Source organism: Danio aesculapii, chromosome 2 (assembly GCF_903798145.1).
Source record: "Danio aesculapii chromosome 2, fDanAes4.1, whole genome shotgun sequence".
NCBI classification, from domain to species: Eukaryota; Metazoa; Chordata; class Actinopteri; order Cypriniformes; family Danionidae; genus Danio; species Danio aesculapii.
In genome coordinates this window covers 58,712,175-58,731,983 of record NC_079436.1, presented here as the reverse complement: position 1 = coordinate 58,731,983, position 19,809 = coordinate 58,712,175, and the positions used below count along the sequence as shown (strand labels likewise).

At 38.0% G+C, this 19,809-nt stretch overlaps 2 protein-coding genes across 2 annotated transcripts in view; both read left to right on the top strand.

Moving 5' to 3' along the window:
- Positions 1 to 3,710: 3,710 nt before the first annotated feature.
- Positions 3,711 to 8,395, top strand: LOC130237548 (GTPase IMAP family member 9-like). Its single transcript, XM_056468530.1, has 2 exons — positions 3,711 to 3,813; positions 5,655 to 8,395. Exons 1-2 carry the CDS (start codon positions 3,801 to 3,803, stop codon positions 6,989 to 6,991), a joined length of 1,350 nt encoding a protein of 449 aa, XP_056324505.1. The 5' UTR covers positions 3,711 to 3,800; the 3' UTR covers positions 6,992 to 8,395.
- A 2,818-nt stretch (positions 8,396 to 11,213) lies between these two features.
- ncstn (nicastrin) overlaps positions 11,214 to 19,809 on the top strand; it is a 35,443-nt gene continuing 26,847 nt past the window's right edge. The window contains 3 exon segments of the mRNA XM_056470040.1: positions 11,214 to 11,334; positions 17,034 to 17,135; positions 17,849 to 17,972. Of these exon segments, the coding sequence (XP_056326015.1) occupies positions 11,265 to 11,334; positions 17,034 to 17,135; positions 17,849 to 17,972 (296 nt within the window). The 5' untranslated portion in view covers positions 11,214 to 11,264.

Below are 19,809 nucleotides of genomic sequence, written 5' to 3'. Positions count from 1 at the left end.
TTCAGTTTGGGTTTGTTTTGCTTGATTTTGTACAGTTTTCATGTCTTGGTAGTAGATTTATATTGTTTATCAAATCATATGAAAATACTTTTTAAAATACATTATTAGGCAATTTAACAATGTATATTAGCCTTCATATTTCATTATCAATTACACTGAATGTGTTTTCAGCTTCTTGTTTACCTTCATTGGCTAAACCTCTTGTTTGTCATGTATAAATGTGGACCTCAACAACTTTATTGTGTACACCTTACTAGTACATGGTTGGACCCTTTTTGCCTTCAGTTTTTTTAATCTTTTGTTGCATAGATTCAACAAGGTCCCTATCCAATTTTGCTCCATATTGACATGATAGCATCACGCAGTTGCTGCTGATTTGTTGGCTGCACATGATGCCAATCTCCCGTTCCAGCACATCCAAAACGTGCTCTATTGGATTGAGCTCTGGTGACTGTGGAGGCCATTTGAGTACAGTGAACTCATTGTCATGTTCAAGAAACCAGTCTGAGATGATTGGCGCTTTATGACATGGTGCGTTATCCTGCTGGAAGTAGCCATCAGAAGATGGAGACACTGTGCTCATAAAGGGATGGACATGGTCAGCAACAATACTCAGGTAGGCTGTGGTGTTGACACCATGCTCAATTGGTACTAATGGACCCAAAGTGTGTCAAGAAAATCTCCCCCACACCATTACACCACCACCAGCAGCCTGAACCGCTGATACAAGGCAGGATGGATCCATGCTTTCATGTTGTTGAGGCTAAATTGTGAGCCGAGCATCTGAATGTGACAGCAGAAATGGAGACTCATCAGACCAGGCAACGTTTCTCCAATCTTCTATTGTCCAGTTTTGGTGAGCCTGTGTGAATTGTAGCCTCAGTTTCCTGTTCTTAGCTGACAGGAGCGGCACCCGGTGTGGTCTTCTGCTGCTGTAGCCCATCCGCCTCAAGGTTGGACGTGTTGTGTGTTCAGAGATGCTCTTCTGCAGACCTCGCTTGTAACGAGTGCTTATTTGAGTTACTGTTGCCTTTCTATCAGCTGGAACCAGTCTGGCCATTCTCCTCTGACCGCTGGCATCAACAAGGCATTTGCGCCCACAGAACTGCCGCTCACTGGAGATTTCCTCTTTGTCGGACCATTCTCTGTAAACCCTAGAGATGGTTGTGCGTGAAAATCCCAGTAGATCAGCAGTTTCTGAAATACTCAGAGCAGCCCGTCTGGCAGCAACAACCATGCCACGTTCAAAGTCACTTAAATCCCCTTTCTTCCCCATTCTGATGCTCTCTTTGACCTGCAGCAGATCGTCTTGACCATGTCTACATGCCTAAATACATTGAGCTGCTGCCATGTGATTGGCTGATTAGACATTTGCATTAATGAGCAGTTGGACAGTTGTACCTAATAAAGTGGCCGGTGAGTGTATATTTGTGTAATTTTTATGCTTTTTAACATTCTTTTGTCTCAGAGGAGTTTGTTGGACAAAAATCTAGTTAATAAAAGTTAATATAAACTTTTCTTTTGGCTTAGTCCCTTTATTAATATGGGTCACCACAGCGGAATGAACTGCCAACTTATCCAGCACATGTTTTACACAGCGGATGCTCTTCCAGCCGCAACCCAGTACTGGGAAACACCCATACACACTCATACACTACAGCCAATTTAGTCCATCAATTCCCCTATTGCGCATGTGTTTGGACTGTGGGGGAAACCGGAGCACCCGGAGGAAACCCACGCCAACACGGGGAGAACATGCAAACTCCACACAGAAACACCAACTGACCCAGCCGAGACTCAAACCAGCGACCTTCTTGCTGTTAGGCGACAGCATTACCTACTGCACCACCGACGCCCAACCCTAGTTCATAAATAGCTAAATGTTTCATAGTGTAAAACCCTTGTTTTGTTTGTAGACTTACTTTTTATTTATTATTTTTTTCAGCCATAAAGAAGGACAAGGACACTAAAATAAAAACGCATGAAATTAAATTAAATTAATGCATTAAATGGCACATTTTCAACATTGTAAGAAATAAGATTTTTTACTTTGTATGAAAGTAGTATATTAATAATTTATAATAGACACTTGTGTTTTTGAACCATACTTAAATAAATCTGTTGTGGCGATTCTACAGTTGCCATGGTAACACAGCTATAGTAACTGATCTGTTGTGGTGATTCTACAGTTGCCATGGTAACAAAGCTATAGTAATTGATCTGTTGTGGTGATTCTGCAGTTGCTATGGTAACACAACTTCAGTAATTGATCTGTTGTGGTGATTCTGCAGTTGCTATGGTAACACAACTTCAGTAATTGATCTCTTGTGGTGATTCTGCAGTTGCTATGGTAACACAACTATAGTAATTGATCTGTTGTGATTCTACAGTTGCTATGGTAACCCAGCTATAGTAATTGATGTGTTGTGGTGATTCTACAGTTGCTACGGTAACACAGTTATAGTAATTGATCTGTTGTGGTGATTCTACAGTTGCTATGGTAACACAGCTGTAGTAATTGATCTGTTGTGGTGATTCTACAGTTGCTATGGTAACACAGCTGTAGTAATTGATCTGTTGTGGTAATTTTACAGTTGCTATGGTAACACAGCTATAGTAATTGATGTGTTGTGGTGATTCTACAGTTGCTACGGTAACACAGTTATAGTAATTGATCTGTTGTGGTGATTCTACAGTTGCTACGGTAACACAGCTGTAGTAATTGATCTGTTGTGGTGATTCTACAGCTGCTATGGTAACACAGCTATAGTAATTGATCTGTTGTGGTGATTCTACAGCTGCTATGGTAACACAGCTGTAGTAATTGATCTGTTGTGGTGATTCTATAGCTGCTATGGTAACACAGCTATAGTAATTGATCTGTTGTGGTGATTCTACAGTTGCTATGGTAACACAGCTATAGTAATTGATCTGTTGTGGTGATTCTACAGTTGCTATGGTAACACAGCTATGGTAATTGATCTGTTGTGGTGATTCTACAGTTGCTATGGTAACACAACTACAATAATAGACTGTTGCTCAGTGAAGTTGTTGGTGGTCTTTGGTTTTTGTTTATTTTTATATCCTGATTACACGTTTCCATTGTCTTTTGTAAATTATTATTCTAATTGATGATTAACTGGACCATTGTGTTACAGTTGTTTGAGTTGTGACAGAATGCACTGCGTTTCTTCCGTTGTTTGTGTTGTGAGAGTTTTCAACACGTGTGCTGTCAAACTGATGAAGATTGTTTCTTAATATACATGCGTTTTCTTAAATTGCAGAGCAATAAGATCTCTCGGCCACCGTACTATATTAAACTACAATACTCCACAGTTTACTATAGTAAAAGCTAAAGTATACTACAGTATTTATTACAGTTTATCAGTTCACTATAGTTAATACTACAGTATGCTGGAGCATTCATTAACAAAGATGTGTAAATATTTTAATTATAAGCGGACCCTCATTTACATGCTTATAGAGTAAATAATTATATAATAAGTTGTGTTATATGTGTCTTGTGTGATCTGAAATATGCACAACCACTTAACGAAAGTCCACTAGGCTGTGCCAGTGTTGTTTTTGTAGAGCAGTCTTGACTGGAGCGTCATCCTTCAGGCTTGTGGCCAGTTTCGCTTCTGTCGAAGTCAAGATATCCAGCCCTTCACAAAATAACAAGCACACACACACACACACACACACACGCACGCACACACACACACACACACACACACACACACACACAAAGAGAGAGAGAAAGCAGTTTAATACAGTTTTGAGAAGACAAACTGCAAAACATGTCTAACCAAGGTACTGTAACTTTTTTATTTTATACGATTAAAGTAGCCTATAAACATGTTTAAAGTGATGCTGTTCATATTAGTCTTGCTTATTTCCACAATCGAACATTTGTTTGTTTCTTTAATGAAAAAGTATAGAACTAATGTAGTAATATTAATATGGAGCATGGTTTTGTGGTTGTTTACCATTTCCAATTGTGATTTTATATGCTTGCATGGAATGCATAAATAGTCTGATATACAGTTGCAGTCAGAATTATTAACCCCCCTCTGAATTTTTCTTCTTTAAATATTTCCTAAATGATGTTGAACAGATTCAGGAAATGTTCACAGTATGTCTGATAATATTTTTTCTTCTGGAGAAAGTCTTATTTTTTTTATTTCAGCTAGAATAAAAGCAGTTTTAATTTAAACACCATTTTAAGGTCAATATTATTAGCCCCTTTAAGCTAATTTTATTTTCGATAGTCTACAGAACAAACCATCATTACAATAACTTGCCTAATTACCCTAACCTGCCTAGTTAACCTAATTACCCTAGTGAAGCCTTTAAATGTCACTTTAAAGGGCACCTATGGTAAAAAATCGACTTTTCAAGCTGTTTGGACAGACATATGTGCATGTATGGTGTATAGAGCGTCATATTGGGGTGATATAAACACACCCAGTGCTTTTTTTTTCAATTTAACAACATAAAAACGGTGGACCAATTGAAGCTGTTTTCAAACCGACTGCAACTTTACATAGGAGAGCGGTCCCCCCCACTCACCAATATTGATTGACAGGCGCGTCATCATATCCTCAGTTTGTTGATTCACGTCCGCCATTTTCAGCGTGAGTCGAAGCGATATCACTAAAGGAACACGCTAGCTCTATTTTTAGATGCAAGGCTCATTGGGCTCAACACAAGATCAATATTCTCCACATTATCGCTCTAATCAGAATTATTGGTTGTATCTTTAGGTAGGTTTGCAAACATGTGTACTTCTCATTGAATCTACCTTATACTTCAGCCGTTTGCATTTCTCGCGATCCCAGAAGCTCCCTGTGATCTTAACTAGGTGCTGCTGTACCTGACGCTGCGCCGTGCAATTTAGCAATTTATACTTTTATGCTGCAGAAATGGTTTCTCCTGCGTTTCTCATCCAAATTTCGCCGAACTTTTTCAATAATTAGCAGGAAGACATCCGCCGACACTGTGGTGAAAATCTCGAAAGATGTCATGGTTAACCCTGAGCAAATACCTTAAGACTCTGTGTTACATTTTACCCTGCGCTCCCCTAGTACATTATTAACTATAGTGAACCTATAAACTGTAATATATGTTAGTTTTGACTAATATGTGGTGTATTGTAATGTAATATACCCTATAATTGTAGAAATCTCAGTATTGGGTTATCTGTAACTATAAAATTACTGTGGCTCATAAAACGTTATAGCATTCCTGCAAACTATTGTGAGAAGCTTGTGGAAGGAGACCCAAAGTTATAGAGTTTAAAAGCAAAGCTAAAAAAACACCAAGGAAATGTGTGTGAACTTTTGACTGACTAGAAATTAATGAAAAATTATCAAATGTAAATGATTTAGGTAATCCTAACAGACCTAAAATAGTACACGCTTAGTAGGATTTACCATCCGACATTTTTTAATGTTCCTTTTTGTAGAGTGTATGTAAACTTCTGGTTTAAGAATCATTTATAACAAGCACTACTATATTAAAACAATACATTTTGAATCGCATCTGATGTGTAATATTATTATATTATTGAGTTCAAACTATAATAGTGATAAATTATTATCCATGTTACAATTTCCTTGCAGTTTTGTGTTAACAAACATGTTTTCCCTCAGGGGCACGATCGTCATTGTCTCAAAGCCAGCTGGGTGGCGGAAGCTCAAATTACAGAAACAAACCCACCCAGACTGTTCCTTCACCCGTACACACCACAAATCCTCCCGTTAGCAATGAACTGCGTCTGGTTCTGCTGGGAAAAACCGGCGCAGGGAAAAGCGCAACCGGGAACACAATCCTGGGAGCGAAACGCTTCAATGATGATCTGAGCATGAGTTCAGTCACTAAAGAGTGTCAGAGAGAAAACACAAGCACTGAAGGACGAAACCTGCTGCTGGTGGACACACCGGGGTTCTTCGACACCGATTTAACAGAAGAAGAGCTTCAACATGAAGTGATCAGCTGCTTATCTTTGAGTTCTCCTGGTCCTCATGTGTTTCTTCTGGTTATACCGATAGAGAGATACACAGAAGAGCAGCAGCGAACCGTACAGAAGATCCTGGAGATGTTTAATGAGGACATCAGCCGATACACCATCCTCATATTCACACACGCTGACAGACTTAATGGAGGATCCATTCAAGAGTTCATTTCAGGACAAAAGCAGAAGATCCAGGAGCTCGTGGAGAGATTTGGAAGCCGTTTCGTGGCCTTCGACAACAATAACCCTGAAAACCGAGAACAAGTGACACGACTCCTTCAGAAAGTGGATGAACTGATGATCCAGAATGAAAACCGTCACTTCAGCAGTGAGGTTACACAGATGGTGCAGCAGGCTCAGAGGATTATAGATGAGAGAATGCAGAAAATGAAGGAGGAGGTGAGGAGAATGGCTGATGATCGCTGGGCTGCGTTCATTGCATCACTAAATAAGGAAAAACAAGAAATGGACAGAGAAAAGAAACGTAGACAAAACAGGATCAAGGAGATTGAGGCGGATATAAAGAAGGAGGAACAGAAAATACAGCAGCTCAGGGTGTATCTGTGGAATGAGCAGAAGAACATGGGAGGATTTCTGGAGAGAGAAAGAAATGAGGAGGAGGAGAGAGATAGAAGAGAAGAACAAGAAAGGAGGAATATTGAGATCTGGATCCAGGAGGAGCAGAGGAGGCTGGGAGGAGAAGAAGGGCAGCAGAAAAACTCAGGGAAATACAGAAAGATTCTGGTTATGCTCTCTCTGTTTTTGATGGGTGTTGGAACTGGATATGCTCCTGCACTCTTGGCATTTCTGTTTCCTGCGGCTCCGGTGGCTGAAGCTGGATTGGCAGCTGAGATTTTGGCCAACTTGTTGGGTTCAGGAGCTTTTGTAAATGCAGGTTTTGCTTTCAAATTCACTGGAGCCGCCATGGCTGGTGCTGCTAGACTGGCAGCGATGACCCAATGCACAATTCAGTGATCCATTCACATCTGAAAACCATGCAGAGTCCTCATTTAAAACTCATAATTATGCTCCTTTAGTTCTTTCTTAACCCTTGTGTGCTGTTGGGTGATTTTAATCCAGTTTGGGCTGATTTGGGGTCTTTATTAAGGTACAGCATTCTCTGTGCTTCAGCAAGTGGAATGATTCCTGCTGACTAATCTTATTTTGACACATATTTAGGAAAATGCTTTGAAATTTAAAACAAAACTCAACAATACACTGAGGGCAAATGGACTCCCCTCTGGTTATGTTGGTGCTGTTTTTGCCCCATTGACATCCATTATAATCACATTTTTTGATTGCAAAGCCATGACAGCATATAATCATGAATTCTTGATTGTTGATGATTTTCCCTGTTGGGAAGAGGGAGAGTTTGTCCTTTTTGCTATTGATTATATGCTGTCATGGCTTTACAATAAAAAAAGTCATTATAATAAAAGTCAATAGGCAAAAACAGCACCAACAGAACCAAAGGGGAGTCAATGTGAACAATACACAAGGGTTACTGAACAGAGTTGGGTAAAGTTACTTAATGAACATCTATTTTTTTTTCTGTCATTCAAGTTTTACATTCAATGTTATCATTTTGCAAGGATTGTAGGCATGTTACTTTTCAATAATCTCTTAAATTGTAATATTACTCAATTTTTCAATCCAGTATCATTGAAAATACTTGCAACAGCCGACATTTACATACATTATGCATAACATAAAATACTTTGCTCCTGGTACATTTTGTTACAGGTTTCAACTGACAAATCCACTAGAGGGCGCTGTCTGAATCTAAAATACTTCACTTGGGTACATTTTGTCGCACGTTTCAGATGACAAATCCACTAGAAGGCGCTGTCTGAATCTAAAATACTTCACTTGGGTACATTTTGTCGCACGTTTCAGATGACAAATCCACTAGAAGGCGCTGTCTGAATCTAAAATACTTCAATTGGGTACATTTTGTCGCACGTTTCAGATGACAAATCCACTAGAAGGCGCTGTCTGAATTTAAAATACTTCAATTGGGTACATTTTGTCGCATGTTTCAGATGACAAATCCACTAGAGGGCACTGTCTGAATTTAAAATACTTCACTTGGGTACATTTTGTCGCACGTTTCAGATGACAAATCCACTAGAAGGCGCTGTCTGAATTTAAAATACTTCACTTGGGTACATTTTGTCGCACGTTTCAGATGACAAATCCACTAGAAGGCGCTGTCTGAATCTAAAATACTTAAATTGGGTACATTTTGTCGCACGTTTCAGCTGACAAATCCACTTGAGGGCGCTGTCTGAATTTAAAATACTTCAATTGGGTACATTTTGTCGCATGTTTCAGATGACAAATCCACTAGAGGGCGCTGTCTGAATTTAAAATACTTCACTTGGGTACATTTTGTCGCACGTTCAGATGACAAATCCACTAGAAGGCGCTGTCTGAATCTAAAATACTTCACTTGGGTACATTTTGTCGCACGTTTCAGATGACAAATCCACTAGAGGGCGCTGTCTGAATCTAAAATACTTCACTTGGGTACATTTTGTCGCACGTTTCAGATGACAAATCCACTAGAAGGCGCTGTCTGAATCTAAAATACTTCAATTGGGTACATTTTGTCGCACGTTTCAGATGACAAATCCACTAGAGGGCGCTGTCTGAATCTAAAATACTTCAATTGGGTACATTTTGTCGCACGTTTCAGATGACAAATCCACTAGAAGGCGCTGTCTGAATCTAAAATACTTCAATTGGGTACATTTTGTCGCACGTTTCAGATGACAAATCCACTAGAAGGCGCTGTCTGAATCTAAAATACTTCAATTGGGTACATTTTGTCGCACGTTTCAGATGACAAATCCACTACAAGGCGCTGTCTGAATCTAAAATACTTCAATTGGGTACATTTTGTCGCACGTTTCAGATGACAAATCCACTAGAGGGTGCTGTCTGAATCTAAAATAATTCAATTGGGTACATTTTGTTGCACGTTTCAACTGACAAATCCACTAGAGGGCGCTGTCTGAATCTAAAATACTTCACTTGGGTACATTTTGTCGCACGTTTCAGATGACAAATCCACTAGAAGGCGCTGTCTGAATCTAAAATACTTCACTTGGGTACATTTTGTCGCACGTTTCAGATGACAAATCCACTAGAAGGCGCTGTCTGAATCTAAAATACTTCAATTGGGTACATTTTGTCGCACGTTTCAGATGACAAATCCACTAGAAGGCGCTGTCTGAATCTAAAATACTTAAATTGGGTACATTTTGTCGCACGTTTCAGCTGACAAATCCACTTGAGGGCGCTGTCTGAATTTAAAATACTTCAATTGGGTACATTTTGTCGCATGTTTCAGATGACAAATCTACTAGAGGGCGCTGTCTGAATTTAAAATACTTCACTTGGGTACATTTTGTCGCACGTTTCAGATGACAAATCCACTAGAAGGCGCTGTCTGAATCTAAAATACTTCACTTGGGTACATTTTGTCGCACGTTCAGATGACAAATCCACTAGAAGGCGCTGTCTGAATCTAAAATACTTCAATTGGGTACATTTTGTCGCACGTTTCAGATGACAAATCCACTAGAGGGCGCTGTCTGAATTTAAAATACTTCACTTGGGTACATTTTGTCGCACGTTTCAGATGACAAATCCACTAGAAGGCGCTGTCTGAATCTAAAATACTTCACTTGGGTACATTTTGTCGCACGTTTCAGATGACAAATCTACTAGAAGGCGCTGTCTGAATCTAAAATACTTCAATTGGGTACATTTTGTCGCACGTTTCAGATGACAAATCCACTAGAAGGCGCTGTCTGAATCTAAAATACTTCAATTGGGTACATTTTGTTGCACGTTTCAGATGACAAATCCACTAGAGGGTGCTGTCTGAATCTAAAATAATTCAATTGGGTACATTTTGTTGCACGTTTCAGATGACAAATCCACTAGAGGGCGCTGTCTGAATCTAAAATACTTTACTTGGGTACATTTTGTCGCACAATTCAGATGACAAATCCACAAAAGTGTGTATTTCCAATGAGCCTGTGTTGCAGTGTTTTTTTTTTCTGATAATTGTATAGTTCACCTAAATTTACAATTCTTTCATGCTTTATTTGTTCTAAACATGCTTGAGTTTCTTTCTTCTGTGAACATGTTCTTCAGTATTTGTGCACATAGAAATACTTTCACATCCATTTTTGCTGATTATATATTTAATAATCATGAATTACATAAATCTAAATAAAATCAAGCAGAATGTGTGTTTGTGTAGCACGAGGTACATAGTCTGTTACATAATCAATATTTTTTAATCTCTTTTAAAAATGTACCTGTTCAGTTTGGCCTATTAATATTAAGCTAATAGTTTTGTCTATTGCTTTGTTTGTAAATCTGTTATTCCTCTTGATTTTATTTGTATGTTTTTATCATTATCCCTAAATTTGTACCTAATATTACTCTGTCTTATGTGCAGCACTTTGCTCAGTCTTGTGGCTGTTTTTAAATGTGCTTTATAAAAAAATATACTCGATTAATTAAGGCTATAATGTGAAACTTGTTTTCCAGGGCCTTGCTTTTTAATACTTCCCCAAGCTAACTGGATAAGGCTGTATTTGACCCCTGAACAGTGGAAATGTGCTTTATAAATAACAATAAACTTTTTCAAAGATATGTTTCAATGTAGCGTGTTTATTTTCCAGGTCTCTCCTTTTAATACTTCCCCAAATTAATTGCTTAAGCTTGTATTTTGACCCTTGAAGAGTAGAAGTGCTTTATACGCAACAATAAACTTCTTTAAAGATGTGTAAGTGTAAACAGGCAGTTTTAGCTGTGTATTTAAGGTTATGCAGGTGTGTATTTAGCTAAGTTTTCCTTAAAATTGTGTATTGAAGACTTATCCAATCACAATTAAAACAAAATGTCCAGATATCTTTGTAACCATGCAGTTTGTTTTGTGTTTAGCCTAACTAGCTAAATGCTAAATTTTAGCTTTGTGTTGTAAGTGAATGTAAAGTGAGCACAGGGGGTTAAAATAACTCCAGACTGAGTATTTGTGTGAATGTTGTGCAGAATCTGGAGATGATTATCAGAATATAAGAAGAGATCGTCAGGAAATGTTTATTAGCAAAGTGTCGTTGCAGTAGCGCATTTTCTCCGCGGGCATCGCTGTGCTCAATCATCTCAAACGCCGAACAAGAAAAACCGGAAGCGGAAAAAACAAGCAGTCTCACCGCTCATCTGAAGAATGGGGAAGATGGAGAATTTAATATCAATAAACTGCGTTCAGCTTCTCATTACAGCGTTATTTTACACATGTGAGTACTAATATTATTGTTTATTTTGAACTGAGTGCGTGCGCGCTCACGGGATTATCAATACTATTTACTCCCTCAGGCCTGACATGTAAATAAACTTCCCGGTAAACACTAATACGCGTTATTTAAAGACAGTAACACGATATTTAACGTTTTTATTACAGTAAGTGGTTGTTAATATACTGTTTAATTAATAACTGAACGAGTGTTTTGGTTTAATGTCTGTAACACAAGAGTTCCTTCAAGTAACGTTAAATCTTTGTCATGTGACCAAAACAGCACTACAGTCTGGAGAAATAATGAGAAATATTAATAATAAAGCACTGATTCTGATCCGAAGTAGTTTTTTACACTTTTGGAAGATTAAATGGGGAGTTTTAAAGTCATCTGACGCATTGTACGATTACTTCATCTTTAATAAGAGTCCTTGTCTACCTGGAAACTGTTTTATTGTATTTACTGAACGTCTTTTCTGGTAAATTAGCCATGAAATATTGCTAATGTACTAAGAAGATGATATAAATATCAGTTATTGGAAATGATTTATTAGTGTGTGATTTCTGATTGAGATAAAGCTGGTTTCATATTCGCACATTTAGACATTCCCCTTAATAATATAATTTCAGAAAAGTATTATTTGCTAATTATGAATGGTGAAATCATATTAGCAGCCAATGCACAACATTGTTTATACTCAGTTAAATAGTGCTAATGTTGTTTTGAAGTCAGACTTTAATCCAATTTCTGACTGAATATTGAAAATGAGCCTGGTAAACGATATAAAGACAGTTAAAATGAACGAATGTGTACAGGGTGGGCCATTTATATGGATACACCTTAATAAAATGGGAATGGTTGGTGATATTAGCGTACTGTTTGTGGCACATTAATATATGTGAGGGGGCAAACTTTGGTGGTGACCACACTGAAAAAAGTTGCATGCAAAACTGTTGCAAGCAATTTATTTGTGTTGAATTAAAACAAACAAATTAAATTGAGCAATGTTCAACTTAATTTGTTTAAATTCAGCCCAAATAAATTGTTTGTAACCACTTAACGTAAAAAATTGAGTAAATCCAAGGAATCATCTTTGAATAATTTTTTTTCAGTGCACGGTGGCCATTTTGAGGTTGGATCCAACTTTTGTTTTTTTCAGTAGGAAGAGGGTCATGTGACACATCAAACATATTGGGAATTTCACAACAAAAACAATGGTGTGCTTGGTTTTAACGTAACTTTATTCTTTCATGAGCCCCCTCACATTTTCTAATGTGCCACAAACAGGACGTTACTATCACCAACCGTTCCCATTTTATTAAGGTGAATCCATATAAATGGCCCACCCTGTAAAACCGACTTTACCTCAATTTAACCTGTCTTGTAAAATTTTGTGTATTAAAAAATATCTAAATACTTCATTCCAGGGCTGAACAATACATCGTTTGAGCATCGACATTTCAATGTGTATCTGCGGTAGTCACATCGCAAGATTAGATTATTTATGAAAATATAAAGACATTATTTTTTACAAATGATTTGTACAATTATAATACATTTGATTGTTCAATTTCTGTACTTGAATGCTGTTAGACTCTGCAGAAAACTTTAAAGCACTGTTATTTTTGACCTCTCATTATGCTTGTAATTTATTATACTTTATGCAGACGCACTGCCTAGGAAAAGACTTGATCTTAGATTAGATAAGATTCAACTTTATTATCATTACACATGTACAAGTACAAGGCAACGAAATGCAGTTTAAGTCTAACCAGGAGTGCGCTAGCAGCAACTGCAGCATATGCAGGGTATAAGTTATAAAGTGCAATTCTATAAACTATGGTGATATTTACAGGTGGATGTACTATGGACATTATATACAGGTTGTGTTAATTATGAACAGATTTACAATAAATGAACTTCCCACACATAGACTTTACTTGGGCGGGGCTGCCTATGTATATTAATGGCAAGTATATTTGGTGGTGACCAAGCGGCAACCTCCCGCTCTCCCTCGGGAAGCCAATACGGAAGTTACTGAAACTGCAATTCATCAAAATTCCGCTAGTCCTGCTCCATAATAGAGCAAACTGCAATTGAGCGCACTGTTAGAATGGCCAACTTTACAGCAGAAAAAAAGGTGTTTACAGCCTGGTACAAAGAACCATTTTGGGTCATATAGTTATTATTACCCTCCATGACAACTGTGAGGGGGGTGAATTTTTTTATAACTCATCCATTTCCTTTATATTAGGTTATATTAAGTTTGCATAATTAAGGGCGTGGCCACTTGAGTGACAGCTAGGTCTCGCTGGTCGCCGTCACTTCACCTCAGCTGAATCCGGCAGATTAGCCACTGATCTCAGCATATTCATCGTATTTTTGTGTTGTTTTATGTGGCTTTACACAGTCAGCTGCCTTTTGGACTTATTTCTTACAATTATCAGATGATATGGGATGCTGTGTGCACTTAATTGTGCTCACAAACCATTCATGTGGCCTTGTTTCCCATGTGAGTAAAGTTATATACTTGTATACCATCTCTATAAATGTATTTGTTTTACTTAAGATCATTTATCATTTATATTTTTCTTTAGAGCCATAATGTGACAGACTGATTAGCTGAAGGCTCTAGAACAGTCATCTGAAGCGTTGTCATACAGTGCTGTGGTGCTGGAGTTCATCAATAGTCTTGCATTTACTAACACATACTATATCTGAAGTGTTTGGAAGTATTTCGCGTTTTCCTCCTGTAGAAAAACGTCATAAGAACAATGTTTAGTGGCTCAATGTATTACTACAGTGTTTTTAAAAGTCTAAACACTTTATTGATATAGTGTACAGCCAAGCACATGTGGTCAGAACACAAACGAGTCGCAGGTAATAAAGTATCAAGCGTTTCTCCCAAAGTAAAGTCTGTCTGCCAGGTCTAAGCAAAGTGCCAGCAGGTGTCTGTAGCTCCGCTCACTCCCCGCCTCTTTGCCCTTGTTTGGTATCCCGCCATGGGTGCGATGAAGCGTGAACAAAATGGCGACGGTTGGCCGCGCCTACTTGTAGCTTCTTTTGCAGTGTTCAGAAACCTATGGGTGACGTCACGGATGCTCCGTCCATATATTTTACAGTTTATGGTGGGGACGCATGAATAAAACTATTATCATCATCCTGTTACACTTTTTTTTTTTGTATCCGTCCAAGAAAGTCAAACATTCGCGATGGATTAACCAGTGGGAGATCTTCTCTCGCTCTCTTTCCTACTGCTGGTTCTGTGTGTCACTCGCACAGACAATCTCGCATGCTCTGCAGACCCACAGAGACGCAGCTTCCCCACCATAATGTGTTCGACCGTCATTTTTAAATCTCCTAAAATGTCCAGGATTCGGGTTTTACTTTTGCTTTCCAAAGTTGCCATTATTTGTATGTGTTTTCGCATGACCTTTTCACCGCTGACTGCGTGCACACAGCCAGGAGAGAAACATTGAATGATTAATCATTTAATAAACGACTCAGATAAACTTTATTAAATACTCAGTGAGAACAAAATGACATCTATAATGGCTGCTAAATATTTCTACACCATTAGAAATGGCTAATCAACTAATTTACCTTGTTTAAATAATCTACATTTTTTTATTCTAGTAATTATTATAGTTTTGTAGCAATAATGTCTATTTTTATTAATTTTTTTCTGATATTTATTTCTCATTTGCTGTAAATTTGATTAATTTAATGATGTTAATATATTACATACTCTATACACATCTAAAATGCTTTGTCAATAAAGTAAATCTCAAGCCAATAAAGCAACTTGAGAGAGCAGCCTTTACCTGTCTGTGGGTGCACATGGCTCCTAAATAGCATAACAGTAAGAGAAATAGTGGATTTCTTTTATTTCAACAGCCTTTTTTAAATGACTTTAACCCATTGAAAAGAAAAGGTGTATAACAGTGTCATATTAAATAAAAATATAGTTAAAAATCACTTTTTTGTTTGTTTGTCACATGTAGTTGACCATTTACGTACTGTACGTGGGTAAAAGGTGTTTCAATCTGGCTACCACTGCAAGTGTATTTTAAAGCACTGGAGGAATATATGTACAGGTTGACATTAATAGTCAGAAGTATGCAGAAATTAATGAAATCAACTGATTTGGTGAAATTATATTCATATCACAATATCTGTCAGCAAAACAAAATATCGCAGTGTCAGATTTTTCCAATACAATGTAGCTCTACTCCATCCCTAACTCTGTACATTCAGTGTTGAGTTTAGTTTAGATTTATTCATAAATACACACATGTAGAAATCAAGAAGTATTTGATCAGTTCTGTAGGATAATCAACACTTATAGATAGTCAAGATTAAATGTTTGGTATTTATTATTATGTATTTAATATTTTCTTAAAGATTTTATATTTTATGAAGCTCAAATATTTGTTGAACTGCATCATACTATGCATTCAAGCTTTTGTTCATTTAAAATCTATCACATATTTTAATAGTTTACATGACATCAAACACTACTTATTTACACTACAATTCATTCAATTTGTTTTCGGCTTTATTAATCAGGAGTCGCCACAGCGGAATGAACCGCCAACTTATCCAGTGTATATTTTAAGTAGCAAATGCCCTTCCAACTGCAATCCATCACTGGAAAACATCCAAACACTCTTATTCACACTCATACACTACAAACAATTTAGCTTATCCAATTCCCCTTTAGCGCATGTGGGGGAAAGCGGAGCACCTGCCATCGTACTGCCCTACACTATAATTATTTAATTATTTTCAAAGCTGTCCGTTGAAATTCCCAAGCAACATTCCAAGAGTTTATTTTATTTATTTATATATATATATATATATATATATATATATATATATATATATATATATATATATATATATATATATATATATATATATATATATATATATATATATATATATATATATATATATATATATAAAAACATGTGTATATATATAAATATAAATACATGTATATATATAAATATAAATACATGTATATATATAAATATAAATACATGTGTGTGTATATATATATATATATATATATAAATACATGTATATATATATTTGTGTATATTTATTTGTTCTGCCATTAATTATTAAATTCTATAATTATTTATAACAATTTATATTTGAATGTTAAACCTATTTTATTAAAATGAGGTGATTCTAATGACTTATGTGACATAATTTAAACTTTTTCTTAATTCTCCTTCCATTCCCCCATATGTTTAAAGATTTATTAATTCAAGCTTCATTCATTTATTTTTCTTCAGCTTAGTCCCTTTATAAATAAGGGGTCGCCACAGCGGAATGAACCACCAACTGATCCAGCATATATTTTACGCAGCAGATGCCCTTTTCACTGCAATCCAGTACTGGGAAACACCTATACACTGCCATACACACTCATACACTACGGCCAATTTAGTTCATCAGTTCCCCTATAGCGCATGTGTTTGGACTGTGGGGGAAACCGGAGCACCCGGAGGAAACCCACACCAACACGAGGAGAACATGCAAACTCCACACTGAAATGACCTCTGACCCTGCCGGGACTTGATCCAGCGACCTTCTTGCTGTGAGGCCACAGTGCTAACCACTGAATGAATGGATGAATGTAATTAAGTCATCATAACATGTTTCTTAATTGTTATCTGCTGTTGATGCAGGTATATCGTGCAGTTCTGTAGAACAGAAGATCTACGTTGAACTCAATGAAACTGCTCCGTGTGTCCGACTGCTGAACGCCACCCATCAGATCGGCTGCCAATGTGAGTATAAAACAATAAAGATGACCTATTATGCACTTTTTTTACTACAGTAAAATGCATCTCTGATGTCTCTAGAGTGTGTAGTGAAGTTTTAGCTAAAAATAGCACACTAATGATGTTTTCCAGCTCTCTGAATCTGACCCTTTCAGGCTTTGATCCTAAATGTGCTGTTTTGGTGACTGTCGCTTTAAATGCAAATGAGATTGGGCTCTTTTCAGAAGAGGGCGGAGCTACAAATGCACATGTCAGCATAGTGACCAGCATTCTTAGTGCTGGTCAGATGTGCATGTATGCTTCATGCTTCTGTCAGTCTATGTCGCTCCTGTTGCTGTTCATCTAAAACTCCACATCTATAATTCTCTTAGTCTATGCTGACATTATCTTCAGCAGCTCAAACACTCTAATGGCTAATGGACAGACGGCTGCTTCTCACTCAGGGCTGCTGTTTATGCTAATGAGGGAGAGATGATGGGCACTAGTGGGTGGGGCTTTCCCCCTCTTATAAAAGGGAGAATGTCAATCAGAGTGTTTAATTTATCAGGTCTGATTATTACAAATATATTTAATTCATGTTCACCATTAGAAGCTAAAGATATTCACACACTGCTGACACACAGCTGCGTTTAAATATCTATATAAGAGTGATCGTTGCATAATAGCTCCTCTTCAGCGTGTTAAGATCAGGGGTGTCAGCTGTTTTCTCTGTGTCTCAGCTTCTATATCAGGAGATACGGGTGTTGTTCATGTGCTGGAGAGCGAATCAGACCTGGACTGGATCCTCAGCGCTGGTCCTCATCCGCCCTACATGGTCATCATGGAAACGGCCTTCTTCAACAGGTGCGTCACGGCTGCCGTATACAATTAATATTTGAAATAATTACAACATCTTCAGCAGAGTGTGTGTGTTTTTGTGCTGCTCTTGATTGTTTTAGACGTGTAATGAAGAGATGCAGATTTAGCTCATGAATCCAGATGTTAAGACGCATGCTAAATGAACATGCATGTGTATCTGATGAACAATGCTGAAGTCTGTTATTCTGCTTTGAGAATGTGCATTCCATGTCGGAATCTCTGTCTTTGTTTTGATGTCTATAACTCCGCCCACTGCCAGTGTAGCCGATTATCCACTTGTGAAGTTCAATTCAATTCAATTCCCCTTTATTTGTATAGCGCTTATACAATGTAGATTGTGTCAAAGCAGCTTCACATAAAAGGTCACAGTAAATAGGAACAGTGTAGTTCAGTTTGTAGTGTTTAAGTTCAGTTCAGTTGAGCTCAGTTCAGTGTGGTTTAATAATCACTACTGAGAGTCCAAACACTGAAGAGCAAATCCAACGATGCGCACCTCTACAGTTCCCGAACCATGCAAGCCAGTGGCGACAGCGGAGAGGGAAAAAAACTTCACCAAAGGCGGAAGTGAAGAAAAAAAAACCTTGAGAGAAACCAGGCTCAGTTGGGCACGACCATTTTAATTTCTCCGCTGGCCAAACGTCTTGTGCAGAGCTGCAGTCTCAGCGGCGGAGGCTGGAAGCTGGCCTCAGCGAAGACTCGTCTGTCTCTGGAGCGCCACAGGAATCAGTCTCATGTTCTCCACTCCTCCATGACCACCACAGTAGCTGCTCAGGATTCGGCCAGGTCCAGGATATGGAAACCTTGGGATCATCGTTGGTCTTGGATCGAATCAGTGACTCTGCATAGTCTGAGGGCCTCGGGAAGAGTATCCCCAGGTGGAAATGGAGAATAAAGAAAATAATTAGCGTAGCTGATGTTCACAGTGTATATCAGCAAGATGCATAACCTGTGTGGAAGCCCCCTAAGTGGTGCACTAAGTGTATGCTTTACTAAACAGATAGGTCTTTAATCTAGTTTTGAATTGGGAGAGTGTGTCTGAGCCTCGGACGTTATCAGGAAGGCTATTCCAGAGTTTAGGAGCTATAAATGTGAAGGCTCGACCTCCTTTACTCGACTTTGCTATTCTAGGTACTACCAGAAGCCCTGAGTTTTGAGACATTAAAGAGCGAGTTGGATTGTAGCGAGACAGAAGATTGGTTAGATAAACAGGAGCTCGATTATTTAAAGCTTTATATGTAAGAAGTAAGAAGTGTGACGTCATGTGAAGCGGCTTCCGGGTCCAGGCGCTGTATCAAGTTGTATAGGGAGACTCAACAAATGGTAATAGTAAACGTTTACAAAGCGATGTAAGGACTTTTGAAAATCACGATCTATCTCTCTCTCTCTCTCTCTCTCTCCTCTCTCTCCTCTTTCTCTCTCTCCTATCTCTCTCTCTCTCTCTCTCTCTCTCTCTCCTCTCTCTCTCTCTCTCTCTCTCTCTCTCTCTCTCTTCTCTCTCTCTCTCTCTCTCTCTCTCTCTCTCTCTCTCCTCTCTCTCTCTCTCTCTCTCTCTCTCTCTATATATATATATTATATTAATATATATATATATATATATATATTATCTATTAGTGTGGGCCGTTATCTGTGTTATCGCAAGACTCTTATCATGCGATTAAAAAAAATATGGCCATTATCTATTCTCAAGTTGGGTTGGGAGCTGGGTCTATTTCTACTCAAGCTATGATGACTTTCACCTTGATATTTTAGCGTGGATGTATACCTGACCGATGAGCCGTCTGACAAAACAGTGCCCTACTGAATCAAATCAGCAGGATGCCCT